We start from the raw sequence: 23,992 nt of genomic DNA on the forward strand, positions 1-23,992 counted from the left end.
CCGTAGGCCTATAGGCTACAATACAGTAACATGCAACCAGTGGTTTCTGATCTTCCCAGTGAGTGTTTGGGGGAGTATCTTCTTGTAAAATCGAATTCCATTCAGCTAGTGAGAGCCCGCCATCCCTAAACAGGCCTATACTTGTTAATGCTTTTCACGAAGCTAATTCAATATTCAAGAATGTTTTTTTCAATATGTAAACACATAACTTTGTTTCAAGTACTCTCTAAACATGGTAGAAACCTCGAAATAAATCACACACATTCAGATAAGTGACTAAAGCTTTGCTCCAATCTCCACAAGCATCAACCAACTGACAAACTGGTTCAAGACAGCAGCATTATGTTTCATGAGAACGAGACACTTGATGACTGAAACATCAGTTTAATATATTAAAAAATTAAACATACACCAAAAGTCAACAAAGCTCAATTACAAACACTTAAAAAGGCCGAGAAACATTTCAGGACCATGGAAAGCGACCACAATGAAGCACCTGTTCTCAATGTTCTTAACTGCAGCCGACTAGAAATATGTTTTTACAACTTGTAGCATTTAAAATGTCGATGATTTCGTTGATCATTCATTGAGAGAGAAAATAAATAACTTAACTATTTACGAACAAGACAGAGCAGAGCCCATGAGTTTTGAAACATGAAAGAAGGACATTGTTCAATGTAAAGGAACATCTACATATACGCAGCATCTTACCTTCTCTTTGTTGGGTAATGTTTGAGTTCGGTTAAAAGTGTCTCCTCCGTTAATACTGATCAGTTCTGCATCTGCAGGCGGATAAGGTGCGGGGAAAACCACTACGTCACTCTTCAGCGTGTCTGAGCTGAAACACACGTCATACTGCTGAGTAGATTTAGAGTAAGACCAGCTCCCGTCAGGATGTGTGGTGATCATTGGGGCGCTGTACCTGCTGAAACTGCCGTCTGTCCCGTGGCATTTTACAGCTATTAAACTGACGAGGCTCAGTAGAAATATCACTGACACCGAGACAATGGCGATCAGTAAATACAGGTTTAAATCAGAGAAGTTATCATCCTTTATCGGCACATGTCTGAATTTAGTCTGTATTTCACCTGTGCTTTCAACCACCACCACATCAATAGACACAGTCGCTGACAGTGAGGGTTCTCCGTTATCAGAAACCAACACGACCAGCGGGTGAGTTTTCTGGTCATTGTCACTCATTCTCCTCTTAGTCCGTATTTCCCCGGTGCTGGTTCCGATTCGGAAGAGGCTGGTTCCCTTGGGCTCAGAGATGTGATAAGAAAGCAGCGCATTGTAGCCAGAGTCGGCATCTACAGCCCTGATCTTGGCCACAAAGTAGCCCGCTTCAGCAGAATAGGGAATGTTCTCAGTGTTAACGGAGCCGTGCTCAGAATAGGGCGCGAGAATCCCGGGACTGTTGTCATTCTCATCCAGGATAAAAACGTTCACAGTCACGTTGCTGCTGAGCGGAGGAACACCAGAGTCTGTGGCCTGAACTTTAAACTGGAACGTTTTTAACTCCTCATAGTTAAACGACTGCAGGCTGACTATATCTCCTGTCTCTGAGTTTATATTTACCATTGTAGACAGAGGCACGGAGTTACTGTTCCTCTCTAAAAATGAGTAGGTCACCTGCCCATTTACACTGACGTCAGCATCAACAGCAGATACTGTTTTAATCAACGCATTTACCGGACTGTTTTCTTTGACATAAACATTAATCACGGGTTCTGAGAAGCGTGGAGTGTTGTCATTAACATCAGAAACGTGTACAGTAATAACGCTGGTGCTGGAGAGAGGCGGAGTCCCTTCATCTGTAGCAGTGATGGTGACGTTGTACTGAGAAAAGCTCTCTCTGTCTAGAGGCCCATCAACCACTAAAGAATAATAGTTTTTATAGTTTGTTTCCAACTTAAACGGTACCTTATTTGCAATATCACAATTGACCACACCGTTTTTGCCTCCATCTTTATCGAGGACTGAGACCAGAGCGATGGCGGTGCCCATCTTAACGTCCTCCTTCACTGTGTCTAATAGTGACGCCACAGTGATCTCAGGGGCATTGTCGTTGAGGTCCACCACCTCTACCAGCACTTTACAATGCGCTACCATCGGAGGCTGGCCTCTGTCACTCGCCTGGGCTCGTATCTCAAAGGCAGGGTTTTCCTCAAAGTCAATACTGCCTTTAACAGTAATTGTTCCAGTATTTGGATCAATGTGGAATATCTCCAATATATAATCTTTCTCATTTTTGCTCACAGAATAAACAACCTCACTATTTGTGCCCTCGTCTGAGTCCGTCGCATTTAAAGTTAAAACTGTAGTCCCAATGACTGCATTTTCGAAAATTCGTGTCTTATACAATGACATACTGAAAACGGGTGCATTATCATTACTATCCAAAACGTTTACTATGATATCTAATGTCCCTGATCTGGGTGGATTTCCTCCGTCCACAGCGGTCATAGTGAGCTGGATCACAGGCTGTTTCTCTCGGTCTAAAGATTTCTGCAGCACCAACTCAGCAGACACACTCTCTCCTCCTTTGTGCACCGCTAAAGAGAAATGTTCATTAGAACTAAGCTTGTAGGTACTAAGACCATTCTTTCCCACATCCACATCAGATGCGTCTAACAACGGAAATCGAACACCTGGGGAAGTGTTTTCGGCGATGTCTATCGTTTGTGATTTCCCACGAAATGATGGTGCATTATCATTAACATCTAAAATATTAATTTCCACACGGTAAAGCTTCAAAGGATTATTGATAACGGCCTCGACACTAACAGTGCATTTAGGAGTATTCACACAGAGTTCCTCTCTGTCTATTCTGTCATTCACATAGAGAACTCCAGTCTTTAGATTTACCTCGAAATATTTTCTCTTGGACCCGGTGACAATCTGAAACATACGCGACTCCAAATCCTGAACATTGAGGTTTAGATCCTTGGCGATATTTCCCACAGAATTTCCCGGGTTTACCTCCTCTGAGACGGAGTAGGAGAGCTGCCCGGAGACCGCTTCCCAGTGACACTCCAGCAGCATAAGCACTAAATACGTCACAATAGAGCCCCTTCTATTCGGTAAAGACATGATTCCATCGAAAGTGAGCCAATCATAGATCCAAAAACACGAATATCCGTAAAATAAATCAAGGTAGCCTATTGACAAATATATCTAGATGACATTTTAGACGGTATAAAGACTGACGGTCTCGCTCTCCTCCTGCGTCTCTTTGTAACAAAGCACGGAGAAATCTGCTCACCCTCTGAAACTGGGAGGGGCCTCGAGATTCTAAATATAATATCTCAATGCTACGGTCAACGGAGACACCGTGTGGCGGTTTGGAATTACGACAAAGTTGAACAGACAATTATGGGGTTATCACTTAAGGAAAAGATACAATATCACTCCCTCACTGGAGGCCGATTCACTCTTTCCCTTGTATTTTGTTGTTTCCGTAAGGCCTGTTTACTTAATAGGCACGGTTAACTGGTAATTTGACTACTCAATAACAATCCATGAATTCCTTGTTTATTTCTGTGTAATTCATTAAAACTACCATACCGATAGGAACCCAGCAGGAAGTTTCCATTTGTGTTTTGTGTTCATTGAAGTAAATATGCCAATATTACTACAAACTTATCCTACCGAGGAAATACCTAATATTTGACAGTAGAGGGTTTACCCTAGGCCTATAGGCTGAAATACAGTAACGTGCAACCAGTGTTTTCTGATCTTCCCAGTGGGTGTTTTGGGGAAGTATTTTCTTGTAAAAATCGATTTCCATGCAGCAAGTGAGAACCCCCACCCATAAACAGGCTTACATTTGCAAATGTTTTTCTCAAAGCTAAGTCAACATTCAAGAGTGCTTTTTCAATATGTAAACACATAACTTTATCTCAAGTGCTCGCTAAACATGGTAGAAACCTCTAAAGCAATCACACACATTCAGATGAGTGACTAGAGCTTTCTTTCAATCTCCACAAGCATCAACCAACTGACAAACTGGTTCAAGACAGCAGCATTATGTTTAATGAGAACGAGACATTTAATGACTGAAACATCAGTTCAATGTGTTAAGGCAAAATAAACACACACCAAAAGTCAACAAAGCCCAATTGCAAACCCCTAAAAAGAACGAGATGCATTTCAGGACCATGGATAGCAACCACACTGAAGCACCCGGTCTCACAGTGTCCTTAACTAAAGCCAACTTGGAATATTTTTTTTTTTACAACTACTTAATAACTATTTAAGAGCAAGGCAGAGCAGAGCCCATGCTTTTGTAAACATGAAAGAAGGACAGTTTACAGTGTTGACGAGTATCAATATATGCGCTGCATCTTACCTTTTCTGTGTTTGGTAATGTTTGAGTCCGGTTAAAAGTGTCTCCTCCGTTAATACTGATCAGTTCTGCATCTGCAGGCGGATACGGTGCGGGGAAAACCACTACGTCACTCTTCAGCGTGTCTGAGCTGAAACACACGTCATACTGCTGAGTAGATTTAGAGTAAGACCAGCTCCCGTCAGGATGTGTGGTGATCATTGGGGCGCTGTACCTGCTGAAACTGCCGTCTGTCCCGTGGCATTTTACAGCTATTAAACTGACGAGGCTCAGTAGAAATATCACTGACACCGAGACAATGGCGATCAGCAAATACAGGTTTAAATCAGAGAAGTTATCATCCTTTATCGGCACATGTCTGAATTTAGTCTGTATTTCCCCTGTGCTTTCAACCACCACCACATCAATAGACACAGTCGCTGACAGTGAGGGGTCTCCGTTATCAGAAACCAACACGACCAGCGGGTGAGTTTTCTGGTCATTGTCACTCATTCTCCTCTTAGTCCGTATTTCCCCGGTGCTGGTTCCGATTCGGAAGAGGCTGGTTCCCTTGGGCTCAGAGATGTGATAAGAAAGCAGCGCATTGTAGCCAGAGTCGGCGTCTACAGCCCTGATCTTGGCCACAAAGTAGCCCGCTTCTGCAGAATAGGGAATGTTCTCCGTGTTAACGGAGCCGTGCTCAGAATAGGGCGCGAGAATCCCGGGACTGTTGTCATTCTCATCCAGGATAAAAACGTTCACAGTCACATTGCTGCTGAGCGGAGGAACACCAGAGTCTGTGGCCTGAACTTTAAACTGGAAAGTTTTTAACTCCTCGTAGTTAAAAGATTGCAGGCTGACTATATCTCCAGTCTCTGAGTTTATATTCACCATTGTTGACAGAGGCACGGAGTTACTGTTCCTCTCTAAAAATGAGTAAGTCATCTGTCCATTTTCATTGACGTCAGCATCAACAGCAGACACGGTTTTAATTAACGCATTTACCGGACTGTTTTCTTTGACATAAACATTAATCACGGGTTCTGAGAAGCGTGGAGCGTTGTCATTAACATCAGAAACGTATACAGTAATAACGCTGGTGCTGGATAGAGGCGGAGTCCCTTCATCCGTTCCTGCGATTGTAATATTGTACAGAGGGGCGCTCTCTCTGTCTAGACGGCCATCAACCACTAAAGAATAATAGTTTTCATAGTTTGTCTCCAATTTAAAGGGGACTTTATTCACAATATCACACTTAACCTTGCTATTTTTCCCTCCATCTTTATCGAGGACTGAGACCAGAGCGATGGCGGTGCCCATCTTAGCGTCCTCCTTCACTGTGTTCATGAGTGACGTTACAGTGATCTCAGGGGCATTGTCGTTGAGGTCCACCACTTCTACCAGCACTTTACAATGCGCAGCCATCGGAGGCTGGCCTCTGTCACTGGCCTGGGCATGGATCTCAAAGGCAGGGTTTTCCTCAAAGTCAACATTACCTTTAATAGTAACTGTGCCTGTTTTTGGGTCGATATGAAATACATCCAATACATGATCTTGGCCTTTAGTTCTAAGAGAGTACACTATGTCACTGTTTTGGCCTTCATCGGCGTCGGTCGCATTCAGAGTGATCACTGTTGTCCCTATAGCTACGTTCTCGAAAATGCGAGTCTTATACAATGAACTACTAAATATTGGTGGGTTATCATTAATATCTAAAACATGAATCACAATTTGTGAGGTACCCGACTTTGGTGGAGTCCCTCCGTCTACAGCGGTAAGTGTGAGCTGGATCGCAGGCTGTTTCTCTCGGTCTAAAGCTTTCTGCAGCACTAACTCAGCATACACACTCTCTCCTCCTTTGTGGACCGCTAAAGAGAAATGTTCATTAGGACTAAGCGTGTAAGAGTTGACAGTATTCTTACCAACATCCAAATCAGACACATCTAAAAGAGCGAATTTAACCCCTGGTAGAGTACTCTCAGCAATATTTAGAGATTGCAATGTCTCACTAAAAGAAGGAGCATTATCATTAACATCCAAAATGTTGATTTCTATACGGTACAGTTTCAAAGGATCATTTATAACGGCCTCTACACTGACAGTGCATTTAACAGCCTTCGCGCACAGCTCCTCTCTGTCTATTCTCTCATTCACATAGAGAACTCCAGTCTTTAGATTTACCTCGAAATACTTTCTCTTGGACCCGGTGACAATCTGAAACATACGCGACTCCAAATCCTGAACATTAAGATTTAGATCCTTGGCGATATTTCCCACAGAAGTTCCCGGGTTTACCTCCTCTGAGACGGAGTAGGAGAGCTGCCCGGAGACCGCTTCCCAGTGACACTCCAGCAGCACAAGCACTAAATACGTCACAATAGAGCTCCTTCTATTCGGGAGAGACATGATTCCATCGAACGTGAACAAAGCATAGATCCAAAAACACGAATATCCGTAAAATAATCAAGGTATTGTCAAAGATATCTAGATTAAATTCTAGACGATAGACAGACTGATGGTCTCGTTCTCGTCCTGCGTCTGTTTGTAACAAAGCCCGGAGAAATCTGCTCACCCTCTGAAACTGGGAGGGGCCTCGAAATTCTAAATATAATATCTCAATGCTACGGTCAACGGAGACACCGCGTGGCGTGTTGGTATTACGACAGAGATGAAAAGACAATTATGGGGCTATCACCTCTTCTTGTAAAAGATACCATGTCACTCTCTAACTGTGGGTCTTTTCACTCTTTTCGTGGAATCTCATTTTGCGGTACAACAATGAGTAAAGGCCTCTTAACTTAAAACATTACGGTTAATTGGTAACAGGCTACTTAATCATAATCCATGCATTCATTGTTTATTTCTTTGTGATTCATTAAAACGAGCATACCAATAGGAACCTACCAGAAAGTGTCAACGTGAGTTTTATTCTTTGAAGTGAAGAATTCCCACTGTTACTACCCAATTAGCCTATACCTAGGAAATACCTAATATTTGCCAGTAGAGGGTTTACCGTAGGCCTATAGGCTACAATACAGTAACATGCAACCAGTGGTTTCTGATCTTCCCAGTGAGTGTTTGGGGGAGTATCTTCTTGTAAAATCGAATTCCATTCAGCTAGTGAGAGCCCGCCATCCCTAAACAGGCCTATACTTGTTAATGCTTTTCACGAAGCTAATTCAATATTCAAGAATGTTTTTTTCAATATGTAAACACATAACTTTGTTTCAAGTACTCTCTAAACATGGTAGAAACCTTGAAAGCAATCACACACATTCAGATAAGTGACTAAAGCTTTGCTCCAATCTCCACAAGCATCAACCAACTGACAAACTGGTTCAAGACAGCAGCATTATGTTTCATGAGAACGAGACACTTGATGACTGAAACATCAGTTTAATATATTAAAAAATTAAACATACACCAAAAGTCAACAAAGCTCAATTACAAACACTTAAAAAGGCCGAGAAACATTTCAGGACCATGGAAAGCGACCACAATGAAGCACCTGTTCTCAATGTTCTTAACTGCAGCCGACTAGAAATATGTTTTTACAACTTGTAGCATTTAAAATGTCGATGATTTCGTTGATCATTCATTGAGAGAGAAAATAAATAACTTAACTATTTAAGAGCAAGGCAGAGCAAAGCCCATGAGTTTTGAAACATGAAAGAAGGACATTTTTCAGTGTAAAGGAACATCTACATATACGCAGCATCTTACCTTCTCTTTGTTGGGTAATGTTTGAGTTCGGTCAAAAGTGTCTCCTCCGTTAATACTGATCAGTTCTGCATCTGCAGGCGGATAAGGTGCGGGGAAAACCACTACGTCACTCTTCAGCGTGTCTGAGCTGAAACACACGTCATACTGCTGAGTAGATTTAGAGTAAGACCAGCTCCCGTCAGGATGTGTGGTGATCATTGGGGCGCTGTACCTGCTGAAACTGCCGTCTGTCCCGTGGCATTTTACAGCTATTAAACTGACGAGGCTCAGTAGAAATATCACTGACACCGAGACAATGGCGATCAGCAAATACAGGTTTAAATCAGAGACGTTCTCATCCTTTTTCGGCACGTGTCTAAATTCAGTCTGTATTTCCCCTGTGCTTTCAACCACCACCACATCAATAGACACAGTCGCTGACAGTGAGGGTTCTCCGTTATCAGAAACCAACACCACCAACGGGTGAGTTTTCTGGTCATTGTCACTCATTCTTCTCTTAGTCCGTATTTCCCCGGTGCTGGTTCCGATTCGGAATAGGCTGGTTCCCTTGGGCTCAGAGATGTGATAAGAAAGGAGCGCATTGTAGCCAGAATCGGCGTCTACAGCCCTGATCTTAGCCACAAAGTAGCCCGCTTCAGCAGAATAGGGAATGTTCTCAGTGTTAACGGAGCCGTGCTCAGAATAGGGCGCGAGGATACCTGGACTGTTGTCATTCTCATCCAGGATAAAAACGTTCACAGTCACGTTGCTGCTGAGCGGAGGAACACCAGAGTCTGTGGCCTGAACTTTAAACTGGAACGTTTTTAACTCCTCATAGTTAAACGACTGCAAGCTGACTATATCTCCAGTTTCTGTGTTTATATTTACCATTGTAGACAGAGGCAAGGAGTTGCTGTTCCTCTCTAAAAATGAGTAGGTCACCTGTCCATTTTCATTGACGTCAGCATCAACAGCAGACACCGTTTTAATAAACGCATTTACCGGACTGTTTTCTTTGACATAAACATTAATCACGGGTTCTGAGAAGCGTGGACCGTTGTCATTAACATCAGAAACGTGTACAGTAATAACGCTGGTGCTGGAGAGAGGCGGAGTCCCTTCATCCGTAGCTGTGATGGTGACATTATACTGAGAAAAGCTCTCTCTGTCAAGAGGTCCATCTACCACTAAAGAATAATAGTTTTTATAGTTTGTTTCCAGTTTAAAGGGGACCATACTACTAACAACACAATGTACTACCCCGTTTTTGCCTCCATCTTTATCGAGGACTGAGACCAGAGCGATGGCGGTGCCCATCTCGGCGTCCTCCTTCACAGCGTTTAAGAGTGACGTCACAGTGATCTCAGGGGCATTGTCGTTGAGGTCCACCACCTCTACCAGAACTTTACAATCCGCTGCCATCGGAGGCTGGCCTCTGTCACTTGCCTGGGCTCGGATCTCAAAGGCAGGGTTTTCCTCAAAGTCAACATTACCTTTAACTGTAATTGTGCCTCTTTTCGGGTCAATTTGAAATAGATCTAATACATGATCTTGGCCTTTAGTTCTAAGAGAGTACACTATCTCACTGTTTTGGCCTTCATCTGCATCGGTCGCATTCAGAGTGATTACTATTGTCCCTATGGCCACGTTCTCGAATATGCGAGTCTTATACAAAGAAGTACTAAAAATTGGTGGGTTATCATTATTATCTAAAACATGAATCACAATTTGTGAAGTGCCAGATTTCGGGGGAGTCCCTCCATCTACAGCGGTGAGTGTGAGCTGAATCACAGACTGTTTCTCTCGGTCTAAAGCTTTCTGCAGCACTAACTCAGCAGACACACTCTCTCCTCCTTTGTGTGTAGCAAGAGAGAAATATTCGTTAGGACTAAGCTTGTATGTGCTAACGGTATTCTTACCAACATCCAAATCAGACGCCTCAGAAAGAGCGAATTTCATCCCCGGTAGAGTAGTCTCAGCAATGTTTAGAGATTGTAATTTCTCACTAAAAAACGGAGCATTATCATTAACATCCAAAATATTAATTTCCACACGGTAGAGCTTCAAAGGATTGTTTATAACCGCTTCTACACTGACTGTGCATTTAGTCGTCTTGGCACACAGCTCCTCTCTGTCTATTCTCTCATTCACATAGAGAACTCCAGTCTTTAGATTTACCTCGAAATACTTTCTTCTGGACCCGGTGACAATCTGAAACATACGTGCCTCCAAATCCTGAACATTGAGGTTTAGATCCTTGGCGATATTTCCCACAGAAGTCCCCGGGTTTACCTCCTCTGAGACGGAGTAGGAGAGCTGCCCGGAGACCGCTTCCCAGTGACACTCCAGCAGCACAAGCACTAAATACGTCACAATAGAGCTCCTTCTTTTCGGTAAAGACATGCTTCCATCGAACGTGAACAAAGCATAGATCCAAAGACAAGTATTTCCGTCAAAAAATCAAGTTAATGAAGAGGATTTACATCCAATCTAACTGCATTTATAGACGGTATAGACCTCCGACCAATCTGTCTCTCTCGTCCTGCGTCTCTAACAAAGCCTCGAGATATCTCGTCAACCTTTGAAACCGGGAGGGGCCTCGAAACGCCAGGGAGCATTTCTCACTCTAACGGTCAACAGTGACGCCACGTGGTGAAAGAAGTGTCTCACAATACATATTGAGAGTAGCGGTAGGTTATATGTGATTGTCACCTCCTAAATCAACAGATACCGAATACAGTATACGCATTGTGTGTATGCAACAAGAATGTTTTGAAGAGCACGTGAAGCCCTGCCAGTGGTTTACGTCCTATGCTGGGAGGAATAAAAAAACATTGTCAGAACCATGGACAGCACCCGTATGCCGTTGAAAAAAAAAAAAAACACCTCTTACATGTGTGCACTTTAAGACAGTGCCAATAACTCATTCAGGTTGCTGTATCTGGGTCATGAGTATGATTAATGCACCCCCCAGCAGCAAGGCTCAGACCTATGACTGACTTTAAAATGAAAGGTTCCTAGAATCAAATACTTGGCAGTGACGCAATTCTCTCTCTCTCTCTCTCTGCATATGAGACTCATTTGAAATGACAGGAGAGTTATTAAATAATGCATGGTTACCTCTGTGTATGTAATTAAGGACATGTATGTCCGTATACCATGGCCAAAACAACGAAAAGGCGAAGTCTAAAAATAGACATCCCCGCCTTCCTCTCCTCCTCTATTTCTCCTCCATATCCTCTCCATCTTCTCCTCCACAACCCTCTCTCTCACACTCTCTCTCTCTCACACACACACACACACACACACACACACACACACACACACACACACACACACACACACACACACACACACACACACACACACACACACACACACACACACACACACACACACACACACACACACACCCCTGAGGGGCATAACTGGGCCACATTGGGCCTACCCCTGCTCTGCTCATTGGTGCAGGGACAGGTTGGCACTCCTGCAGAGTTCTGGGTATTTTGCTGTATTTTTTGGTGTGTTTCCCTGCATCTCCACGGAGACAGCGGTTATGAGCTTACGGACGTTCCGTCGTTTGTAATCCCAGGATTAGACCCTGAATGCAAAGGCTCCTGTCCTATTTCCATTCACTGGGAAACATGATTTGAAATATTTAATAATCATCACATTCAGGGTCATAACCATCATCCCCCACACCAAATAACAATAATAGCTTGCCACGTCTGACCTGAGCAAAGTAGTATTTCTAGGTCACATTGAGAATGAGATCAACGAAAAGCAGAATACATGCACGGAAATGAAACATTCACACACGCGCGCACACACACACACACACACACACACACACACACACACACACACACACACACACACACACACACACACACACACACACACACACACACACACACACACACACACACACACACACACACACACACACAGGTGAAGGTACCTGTAGGGGAGGAATGCTCTCTCCACTAGACAGGGTCACTCTGACAGCTGTCATTCATCAATTGCTGTGTTGAGTGCTGCACTGTACTTGAAGAAGAGGGTTGCAGAGTGGGGAGGGTCGGGGGGGGGGGGGGGCAGTCCTGCCTGTAGAAGAGGGTTGCAGTGTGGGGAGGGTCGGGGGGGGGGCAGTCCTGCCTGTAGAAGAGGTTTGCAGAGTGGGGAGGGTTGGGGGGGGCAGTCCTGCCTGAAGAAGAGCGATGCAGGGTGGAGGGGTGGCAGTCCTGCCTGTAGAAGAGGGATGCAGGGTGGGGAAGGTGGGGGGGGGGCAGTCCTGCCTGTAGAAGAGGGATGCAGGGTGGGGAGGGGCAGTCCTGCCTGTAGAAGAGGGATGCAGGGTGGGGAGGGTGGGGGGGGGGGGCAGTCCTGCCTGTAGAAGAGGGATGCAGGGTGGGGAGGGGCAGTCCTGCCTGGAGTATTCAGAACGCTCCTGATTTGGAATGTAAACAATTTAAGTGTATGAAATGGCAAGCTGGCTGGGCTATACACAGGGAAATGTGTCTGTAAAAGTAATACATGGAGATACTGGTGGTCATTTGGCCAATTATGGGAATGTCAATGACCAGGCGGGGGAATGTGATGGAAAATGATTGACCTTTAAGTTTATACTTGTGTAACCATCATGTGTGATTGTATGACTAATCATATGACTGAATCATGTCTAGCCTCATGAATATGTTTATGTTCTATTGATGAATCTCTAAGCTTGTCGACTGATGATGTCGGCTTATGTGTGGGTCCCAGTCTGCTGGGCATCCCTGACCCCCACTGCAGCTGAAGCCAAACGGATATATCAACACACACAGCTGAACTGCGCTCTCTAAACAACAACACACAGCAGTAGGAGAGCGTCCACAGACAGATAGGATCTGATAGTCCTCCAAGGAGGGAATTCATTTCATTGCCACACGCTCATACAACAGCGATGCTGTAGATAGTCCATTCAGCTGTTGAGGGTGTTTCTGATGAAGGATGAAGCTTCTGCTGAACTGGGCCTTCTGACAGCCAAGGCACCGGTACCTGCTGCTAGAGAGTAGAGAGAGTCTTTTGGAAACAGTGTTGGCGTGGAAGGAGTTGATATTCATTTAGTACATGTCAATGCTACACTTTACTGTATGTGACATTCAATTCAATATGACTTCAACACATATCCACATCATAGCCCTGCTTCATTGTTTCATATGCTAATGAAATGAGGCTAAGCCTGTGTGCATACTATCATAGCTCTCCCAGAACTGGAAACAAACAAATGATAAGTCGGTCTCTTCATCACACTAAACGAGGCGCCGGCTGACCCATATCCACTGATAGCACAGCCAGGCCCGTCTCTGTCTCTGACCCACCCTGAGAGCAAAGCCAGGCCTGTCTCTGCTACTGACCCACCCTGAGAGTACAGTCAGGCCTGTCTCTGCTACTGACCCACCCTGAGAGTACAGTCAGGCCTGTCTCTGCTACTGACCCACCCTGAGAGCACAGTCAGGCCTGTCTCTGTCTCTGACCCACCCTGAGAGCACAGCCAGGCACGTCTCTGTCTCTGACCCACCCTGAGAGCACAGCCAGGCCCGTCTCTGCTACTGACCCACCCTGAGAGCACAGCCAGGCCCGTCTCTGCTACTGACCCACCCTGAGAGCACAGCCAGGCCCGTCTCTGTCTCTGACCCACCCTGAGAGCACAGTCAGGCCTGTCTCTGCTACTGACCCACCCTGAGAGCACAGCCAGGCCTGTCTCTGCTACTGACCCACCCTGAGAGCACAGCCAGGCCTGTCTCTGCTACTGACCCACCCTGAGAGTACAGTCAGGCCTTGCACCACTGACAGGATTGTTCACAGCACTGAGGTGTGAAACATGCTGATGTCACAGAGCAATGGCATCACTCCCCCCTCCCTGCTGCTCACTACTGCTGAGCAGAGCCACAACAGAATTAAAGAGGATCCACAGAGGGGTCAATTGAATGAATCAACTAGCAGTGATACACAGTCAAACACACACACACACACACACACACGTTTTTATGTACAAACATAACAACATGGACACAAACATCCCAATAAAAACAGTCATACATAAGATATTACAGACACTCAGACATGATAATTGCACATTCTTCAGTGCTTTGGCTGATATATTCAACAAAGTCATTAAATACATTTTCTCCTAATTCTCAACATTTGTGTTCATGAGAATCACATTTCCAGAGGGTATGATAATTAAATGCTCTGCATAATTAATAACAAGTAAACGATGGGTAAATAAAGAGACATATGTTAGCTCCCTGAATGTGCATACTGGTGCATGATGAATCGAGTGGTCTGTCTGTCTGTGTGCTTGTCTGTCTGTGCTTGTCTGTCGTGCGTGCGTGCGTGCGTGCATGCGCATGCGTATGTAGGCAAGCGCTCGTGTACATTTCTATGTGAGGGCGTGTTCAGGAGCGGAAGGGGGGGAGGATATGAGGAAGTGTGAATTTTTGGAGTGCAAAGGATCTCTTGTGATGATTTTGGCTTCTACAGTGTTCTGTGTGCCTGTGTGTGTTATTTGTGTGCTTGTTCTTTTATCCAAAGTGTACATTTCCTCTTATGTGTGTGTGGATGTGTGTCTGTGTAAGATGGTGGGGGAGGGGTGTGAGCAGAACACTCTCACAGGCAAGTCTCTCCCCCTCTCTCTCCCGTCTCCATGGTAACCACATCTCACCATGAGGGAGCGGGGGCTGTGGACATGCGTGCTCACACTCTCTCTCTGTCGCGCACACACACACACACACACACACACACACACACACACACACACACACACAGCTAAGGGCTTATTTTTCAAAGGCAGCCGAGAGAGTGGATGATAACACAACTCCTTATGGATTTCCTCCTCCCTTTTACAGTGGTCTCCTATTCAGAGTGAGATTCCTATCTGACACTATTCACATTCACACTGCCCTGCCATCTTCGAGCACAAAGCAGTCTCGTGACACACACACACACACACACACACACACACACACACACACACACACACACACACACACGCACAAAGAAAAAATATGAACAGCTTGACCACAAATGCATACACACATTCACACAGCTCCGTAACACAAGACTCAAGACCCCCCCCCCCCCCCCCACACCCACACACACACACACACACACAGAGACACACACACACACACACACACACACACGGCTGCAGCTGGCCAGCTCATGCATTCGTAATGTAGCTCCACAGCAGCATATTCGCTGTGACAGATCCACTTTAGCAGCAGCAGTAGCTCCTCTTTCCCGTTTCCTCCCCGGCCCCCAACACCCCCACAGAGAGGCTGACCTTCTCACTCAGCCTGCCCAGCCCCCTCCACCCTCTCTGGGCCAGGACTCCAGATACCACCACCCCCCCCCCCCCCCCCTTCATCCAGTAACACACAACATATCCCCTTCATGAAGACGGACACTGATACTGCCACACAACATGTTATCTGTGTATTGCAGTACAGATCAAATCAGGTAGGTGGCAGCAGCATATACTATACAGTGTGCAGGGATTCATTCTTCACTAAAGATATCAAGTACCTTGCCTACATTATGGACAAAGATAATGGCTCTTTTGTGGAGCAATGTGGTCCACAGATATTCGCCTCTTCTACGGTCTGTGGGATATAGTGACAGAGATCCTAGCCTGGTTCCCTGGTCCCCTGGTTCCCTGGTTCCCTGGGCAGAGCTGAGGAGATGCGTGTTTAACAATGACCACGCAGGACTGTCTTATCAGGATGGTATCAATAGAATCAATAGAACCCCACCCTACTGCAGCATCACACCAATGACACAGATACCCAGATACAGCGGGAGGGGGAGGAGTAAGAGAGGGAGAGACAGAGAGAGGAGGGAGAGAAAAAAAGAAAAGGGGGAAAAAAGGGGAGGGAGAATGAGAGAATGAGAGCAGGAGGAGGGAGAGCAGGAGGAGGGAGAGCGGGGGGGGCGGGGGTGGGTGAGAGAGGGACAGATAGAGAGAGAGAGAGACACAGAGAGAGAAATGTGAACAGTGAGAATTGTGTAATGAGATACACTGCTTGTATGAGAAGATATCAAATAAGAACAATAACTTTACAAATTCACTAAGCAAATTGTATAAAATGTAATATATTTTTCATAACCAAAGATGATTTCCATAATACGGACACAAACACACACACACACACACACACACACGCACGCACGCACACACGCACGCACGCACGCACGCACGCACACACGCACACACAGATCATCTAGAAATGAATCTCTCTCAGTATTTAATCCAACTGGCATTTAATCATTTCTTTTCAAATGCTCTCTCCACCCCTCGCCTCCCTCGTCCCTGAAGTAAGTAGGACAGTGGAACAGGAACAGGAACAAGACGGAAACCAGGACACAGCAATATGGAACACACTCTCCCACACAAACACACACATACACACACACACACACCCTGGAGATATACTGTAGCTACACTATACAGTAGCTACAGAAACACATCACTCACTCACATGGAAAATCTGGCATGATGCCTCCAAATCCAATCAGCTACTCCTCTGTAACAGCAACACAACCGGTTGGCCAACCAGCATCGTGTCACTGCTGAAACCAATGTTGATTTGTGTGTGTGTGTGTGTGTGCAGAGATAGACCGTTAGATGGACACAGGAGATTCATGTTCTAGCTATCACCCGTTGTACATATAATACCTTACAATAAGAACCTGTGACCTTTGAGAAAGACCAGGCGTGTTATCATGATTCAAGTCAACAAAGAGCAGTGTGTTGTTGTAGCTGAGGCGCTGAGTCTGATTGGTAGTCTGCAGCACGCCAGCGTCTGGGTTAGTAGTTTAGCTGCAGGGAGGGAAGCATGAAGAGGATTTGACACACAAACAAGCCAACAAAACCTTCTGGCACAGTCAGGAGGCTACGTGCTTGGACTAGATATGTTCCGAATTCGGACAGGGAGATTGCGTGTGTGTGTGTGTGTGTGTGTGTGTGTGTGTGTGAGTGTGTGCGTGTTTCTAATATAACGCAATGAGGATATTGTGTATGACTCACTGCATAAAAACACTTCCATTTAATCCAGTAAATGGATTGCTACGGCAACAGTAGAAACGGCCATAAACCTGTGTGACAGGAAGCGGAGCATTATATCACGACTGAGATTCCAGTTTGCTGTTTGAATGGGTCGTCACACACAACAAAAGGCAGCAACAAGCTCCCTGATAGGTTGGGCCTCTAGAACATCGCGGTAAGGGGCTCAATGATTGGCTCTTTCAGTGTGTCTAGCGACACTGGCGATGTCAGATAGATTGATACTCCCCCTGGGACCCCCTGGGGTAAGAGCTCCCCATCATAATTGATTCATTACCTCCCCCCCACCCCCCCCCCCCCTCCCCCAAACAGTGACTCATACGCTGTCCTCCTCCTCCTCCTCCTCCTCCTCCCTTCTCCTAATGAGCACTCCTATCACACACCAAGGACAGGAGGACCCACAAGGACAGACTGGCCATTTATTATGTTATGCACACACACACACACAGTGTCACTGACACTACACACAGAAGCCATACGTCACTTCGTTTCCACATACTGTACACAATCACTCAGGCATACATACATACATACATACATACATACATACATACATACATACATACATACATACATACATACATATATACATACAGTAAATATACTCCTGCATGTATGCACACACACAAGATGCACACAATATGCAACGGAATTCTGAGGCTGACAAGACAATCACAACTAACAATTACCCTGATACACTCACTGTGTGGGGAGATGGCTTTCCTTTTTTATAGGATTACAAATAAATACATTTAGTGGGATGGATAACCTGGATTTGTCAAAACAATCACAATCAAATCAAGCAGGTCTATTGTGGAGAGAATAACTGCTATTTATATTTGAGTGAACAGAATATGGACAGTAGCCACTACCTCCAAATCAATACACACACTGACACAGCAATACCCATCAATAGACACTGTGCAAATAAGATAAATAATTCATCATATCGACACACACACAGACACGTCACACAGTGATTGGGTTAGTTCAGCCTTTTGACCAGCAGGGGGCGATTCTCCTTCAGCTCCTTTGTTCTCCTTAGACTCAGGCTCTATGCTACTGATGAGATGAAGAGATCTCCACAGAGCTAACACACACACACACCCACACCCACACCCCCACCCCCACACCCACACCCACACCCACACCCACACTCTCTCTCTCTATCACAGACTCCCACACAGATAGAGACAGATTCAGTGGAACAGGTATTAAATGTGTCTGGGTGTCTTCCATGCATCTCTTATCTCCCCTGCGGAAATGAAAGAGCAAACTCTCCCGCTGTAACAAATGAGAGACAGGGGAGCGGAGCTCACAACTGTGTGTGTCTAATAATACTCACACACTCCCAGCCAGATACACATCAACAAAATGTCTCGCTACAGACACCCAGCTAATCTACATTTCTACAGCAATCTGATACACAGTGTTCCCCAATGCCCCTCTCATTCAATAAAGCATGTCAGTATTCCATTCTCAGCACACACACACACTACAAACACACACACTACACACACTACACACACATCGATCTCAATGTTTCATTGTGTCGAGATACCGGTAGGGCCTAAAAGCCAAAAAGCATTGCATAAGAGTGTCTTCGTCACATTCAGTGCACTACTGAGTATGTAGTGTTCACTGCTGCGTGTGAAGTGTAGCGCAAGTCCAGCCTTGGTGCATGAAGCCTCGACCCACTTATTGAGATAAGAGTCTGAATAATGTAGGAGAGCTTTGGTCTGCAGAGAGAGAGAGAGAGAGAAAGCTGTTTGAAAGGGTTTCTAAGGCTGTTCCACTTTTTGGAATTTGTTTATTTTTATAAAAAAGCTCTCTCTCTCTCTCTCTCTCTCTCTCTCTCTCTCTCTCTCTCTCTCTCTCTCTCTCTCTCTCTCTCTCTCTCTCTCTCTCTCTCTCTCTCTCTCTCCCTCTCTCTCCCTCTCTCTCTCCCTCTCTCTCCCTCTCTCCCTCTCTCCCTCTCCCTCTCCCTCTCTCCCTCCCTCTCTCCCTCTCTCCCTCTCCCTCTCCCTCTCTCCCTCTCTCTCTCCCTCCCTCTCTCTCTCTCCCTCTCTCTCTCTCTCTCTCTCTCTCTCTCTCTCTCTGAGAACCTAAAACATCATCTTCCACTTTGAGCATCAAAACTTAATCATATACACGGACATCATCCCAACACACATCATCAAGAGCTTTTTATAATCCAATGAGGGCCATTTTGGGAGTAGATGAATTGAGAGATTGAGTGTGGGTGTGTGTGTATGTCTGTGCGTCACTAGTACCTCTGCCTCCTAAAACATCAGTTACCACTGCTTTCTGACTAGAGCCACATCTCATCATTCAACAACAGTATCAGAGAAAATGTATTATTATGAAATATAATACATATATGAAGAAGGAGAGGCACAGAATAAAGTGGGGTATTTCACATTAGACCGTTTAAAGGAAAAAGGCGCTAGGAGACAAATCAAACGTTGAAAAGTGACAGACTAAACTAAAACAGAGGAGAAAGAGAGGCATAGCAAATATGTTGACAGCAAGCAACACAATAAGGAATAGGAGGAGGGGGAGGAGGAGGGGGAGGAGGGGGAAGAAGAGGTGGCAGCAGCAGCAGTAGGAGCAGCCAGCAGCTCCTGGGAGGATAGAAGATAAGATGGAGTAGTGTCCCAGTTTGTTCTCCATGATGCTTCTATAAACCTCCTCTTCATGGCACCATTAAGATGATTTCCTCTAATCGCGTTAGAGAAGCACCAAAGTGGAATTATCACTTACACACCACGGTAAACGGACACCCTAATCCTGGGAAACTGGGAATACCGATGCACCGGCAGGAAGGGAATTATTTACGGAGTAGGATTTAAACCACAGTACCTGAAGGGAATGTTGTATGTTTGTAGAGAGCTTGACAAGGTCAGAGTATAGACACTGGGGGCACAAAGTCTACTCTGGAAGGATGATGGAGGACATAGCAAAGAGAAGGGGGGATTAGAAGGAGAGAAGTAAATAAGGGATTATCCAAGTGCCTGAGAACTGTATTTCTGTTCTAATCACCAAGTCCCCAGACGGGAAATTGAACAACCTCACATGTTATGTTTGTTTGTTTGTTTGTTTGTTTTTTACAGTTGGCCTTGGAATGCAACACTCATTAGAGTCAAATGTGTGTCTCATTATCCAGAATGATGCATTGTGGGTATATTATCTCGCTTTACGACAAGCTTATATATCCACAATACTACTTTATCAGAGTACAGCCTGCCTAGTATAAAGCAGCCTGTCTATTATAGATATAGAACAGCATGTGTAGTATAGATGTAGAGCAGCAGCCTGTCTAGTATAGATATAGAGTAGCCTGTCTAGTATAGATATAGAGCAGTAGCCTGTCTAGTATAGAACTGCCTGTCTAGTATAGATATAAAGCAGCAGCGTGTCTAGTATAGAACAGCCTGTCTAGTATAGTTATAGAGCAGTAGCCTGTCTAGTATGATTCATGGTTCTCTAGACTGTCTGTCCCACATCATGTCATTACTGAATATGACACACTGCAGATACATATCTACATATCTGGGCTTCCTCATCAGACGGCCCTGTGACACACTGACTGTGACATACAGGGGCCTGCAGTCATGTGCTGAAGGGGCGTACCCGGCATGAGTCCACACACACACACATACACACACACACACACACACACACAGCAGTCATCCCAGCCGCGCCCTGCGGCCACACACTCAACACTTGGACAGTCACGCCTGCTAAAAACCCCAATTAAGGGTCATACTGTCAATGAACACGCAGTCAAAACACACAGCGAGAACAATGCACCAGCGCCACAGAGCCCTCCGCCGTTTGAATCACAGTCACTAAAAGCACCCTGTGACGCCGCTGTCCCGAACAAACAGGGCCCAACACTGTCACCATAGCGACACAACATAGGACAGTATGACAGACTACTGTGTTTGCCAGAGGCTGCAGAGACAGACTGTGGAAAGGCAGCGTTCTCCCTCTCCCTGTCACAGACACACACACAGGTGAGAGGGACTGACGCACGTAAATATTCAGCAATGCGGACAGCGCCGGTCTCTACAGAGAGAGGACAGGATGAGGGGAGGACTGAGAGCAGCAGAGAGGAGAGGAGAGGAGAAGAACATGAAGGAGAAAGAAGAGAGGACAGGATGAGGGCAGGACTGTCCACGTGGGACGCAGACTGTGCAGCACAGAGGAGAGAAGAAGAACAGGAAGGAGAAAATAGAGAGGAGAGGAAAGGAGAAACAGGAAGGAACAGGAGAGCAGAAAGGTGAGGTTAGATTAAAAAGGGAGAGAGAATAGAATGGAGAGGAGAGGAGAGGGGAGAGAGGAGAGAGGAGGGGCTAGTTAGCACTGCAGGGAGAAAGAGAAAGGCGTCAGCCATTTTATATCCGACTGCACTCACACAAAGAGACAGAGGGGGGCGTGAGAGAGAGAGAGAGCATGAACCAGGGAGAAACAGACTGCGTGGGAGGTGAAGAGAGAGAGATTGAGAGAGAGAAAAATATCATTTCTGTCAGGAGAAAAAAAGCTAAATTGAAGGAGAAAAAGCAGTATAGGTAGTTAGAGGAAAAAAAAGAAAGAAAAAAAGGAAAGAAGAAGGATATAGAGGAAGGACCAGAAACAGAGGGAAAGTATGATAGTGGTTATGTGAATAAGGGAAGGATGAGAAAGACGGAGGGGGAGGGAAAAGGGAGAGTGAGCTGTCTGAGTCACTCTGTCTCATACTGTAACACTGATCCACTACACCCACATCTCACTGTTTAATTCATACACCATGGGCCCACAAGATAAGATGGACAGGTAGGATAACAATGACTGACAAAATCAGAGGGAGACCTACTCCGTATCTAACCTCACACACACACACACACACACAGACACACACAATAGAAGCGAGAATAAAAGTGTTTGACTTAAGTAAGCAGGTCTGGTCTTTGCAGGAGATGACACTAACATAATCTATGATAATACTGGTATTAACCAAAATGCCCAAATGTCTGATTTCCCTCTATGTCAGATGGCTAACCTAAAAATAAATCGCACGCATGCACGCGCACACACGCACACAGACACGCACGCACACGCACGTGCACACACGCACACACACATGAGTCACTCAGAGTCCAGGCATAAAAAGGCAAAAAAGAAAATGGTGGGCAGATACTTCTAGGAAATAGCTCTAGACTGAACACACCTACACAGCATATAAAACAGGCAGAGACTATCTAGTGTTCAAATCAATAGGAATATGGCAGAAGCATTCACTTTCTGTCACAATGAAACTGTAGCCTCAATGTGAAACATTAAACAACCTCTGTATCGATGTGGCCATTTCTTATCCATGGGTGTGTCAAAAACCTGCTCCCCAAAAAAATATTCCACTAGTTCAGGAGAGACAAAACACCCCCTAAAATGATTCACAATACAGTGTTTTACATTGCAATTACCAGACCTGGACCATTTTCAAGTGTGGGAGGTTTGGGGGTTTCAGCATTGCAGAGGTCAAGCTATCATGCATGACACATACAGTAACCACCCCAACTGTGTATATGTATGTATGTGTGTGTGTGTGTGTGTGTGTGTGTGTGTGTGTGTGTGTGTGTGTGTGTGTGTGTGTGTGTTTCTGTGTTCATACAGGAGGTTGGCCACTTGGGACATTCTACAAGCCATTGAGCCCTCTCACAACAACCAAGTTACCCAGGATGCCGAGCGAGAGCACCAGGAGGGGCAAATGGCCCCAGGGGGGAAGAAACCCTGCAGCTGGGGACCCTCTCTCTCTCTCTCTGCTCTCTCTCTTCTCTCTCTCTCTCTCTCTCTCCTCTCTGCCTGCTCTCTCTCCTCTCTCCCCCCCCCTCTTTCTCAAATGGCCAGAAAAAGAGTCTCTATTCCAATCATGAATAAAATATAAATGTGACACAGAATTGTCATTGAAGTGTACAGCAACTGTGGCCACGTTCCAGTGTGGACATCTGTTTACTAAGCCTGCCGTAGTGAGAACTGGCCAGCGCATGATTACAATCACCTTGACAGAGCTAACGTTTTGCAACGTTCCCCAACCGTTCTCCCATTCTCGAACGAGAGATGACGGCGCTCCCGCGGACGAGGACGGTTGCGGTCCTGCTCTTCAACAGACGTTCTTGCAAGTGGACATTCATTCAACAACGTCGTTGTGTTTCTGTTTGTGCAACTCCTGCCTTCATGGCTCGGTGACTTGAACGCAACCTCGTTCTGACCCCCAGTCGGCTCCGTCTCCAGGGTACCCAGTGAGGACCTCTGCCAGCTGCAGCGGTTTGGGCTGTGAGCAGCAGCACAGATGCCCCCAAGGAGAGGAACAGGCCTACATCCGTGCTCAAATTCCACCCACGTGAGCTTAAAATAGGCTATGGACTCACAAAACCTTATAAATACTTCTCTCTGTGCACGGACAGATTTTGGAAAATACACACAGTGAGTATGATAGGCAGCGCTCTATACTGGACATGTGGGAGGAATTCCATACATACATTCATACGTGTAGCATGGTTATCATTCACATTCATCAGTGAAGCGTACGGACACGTCCTGAGGAGCCGCCTCCTTCTCTGACCCTGATTCAGCTGCAGCGGAGTGGGTCTGACATCATCGTGGCGGGGACGAACATATACGCTGCCATGCATTCTATTCACTGGGACTCCATGAAACGGAGGCGTGGAGAGAGAGAGCGGAGGAGAGGAGAGAGGGCCAGTGCGAGCGAGAGAGATAGATGCAAGGGGAGAAAGAGAGAGATGCTGATGAGGGGAGAAGAGAGGAAGCGTGAGAGATTGAGGAAGAGGAGGGAGAGAGAGCGGGAGAGTGAGAGA

General features: G+C 45.6%; 1 protein-coding gene and 1 pseudogene across 4 annotated transcripts in view; both read right to left on the bottom strand.

Annotated features, from left to right (window-relative positions):
* LOC310816215 (protocadherin alpha-C2-like) overlaps nt 1-23,992 on the bottom strand; it is a gene marked incomplete at its 5' end in the record, with an annotated part of 112,204 nt that overhangs the window by 75,572 nt on the left and 12,640 nt on the right. Inside the window, one exon of one of the 3 annotated variants that reach the window (XM_083686275.1) lies at nt 4,352-6,733. The exons of 1 other annotated variant lie outside the window; for it this stretch is intronic. In XM_083686275.1, coding sequence (XP_083542401.1) covers nt 4,352-6,733 — 2,382 coding nt within the window. Of the gene's footprint in view, nt 1-711; nt 3,094-4,351; nt 6,734-23,992 lie in introns of those variants that run through there. One more of the 3 variants, XM_083686274.1, reaches the window with a different exon arrangement.
* Nucleotides 7,566-10,432, bottom strand: LOC310816580 (protocadherin alpha-3-like; annotated as a pseudogene). Its single transcript has 2 exons — nt 8,033-10,432; nt 7,566-7,582 (listed from the first exon to the last, which is right to left on the bottom strand). The product of its transcript is annotated as a protocadherin alpha-3-like (transcript).

The sequence above is a fragment of the Argentina silus genome (assembly GCF_951799395.1).
Source record: "Argentina silus genome assembly, chromosome: 15".
Taxonomy (NCBI): Eukaryota; Metazoa; Chordata; class Actinopteri; order Argentiniformes; family Argentinidae; genus Argentina; species Argentina silus.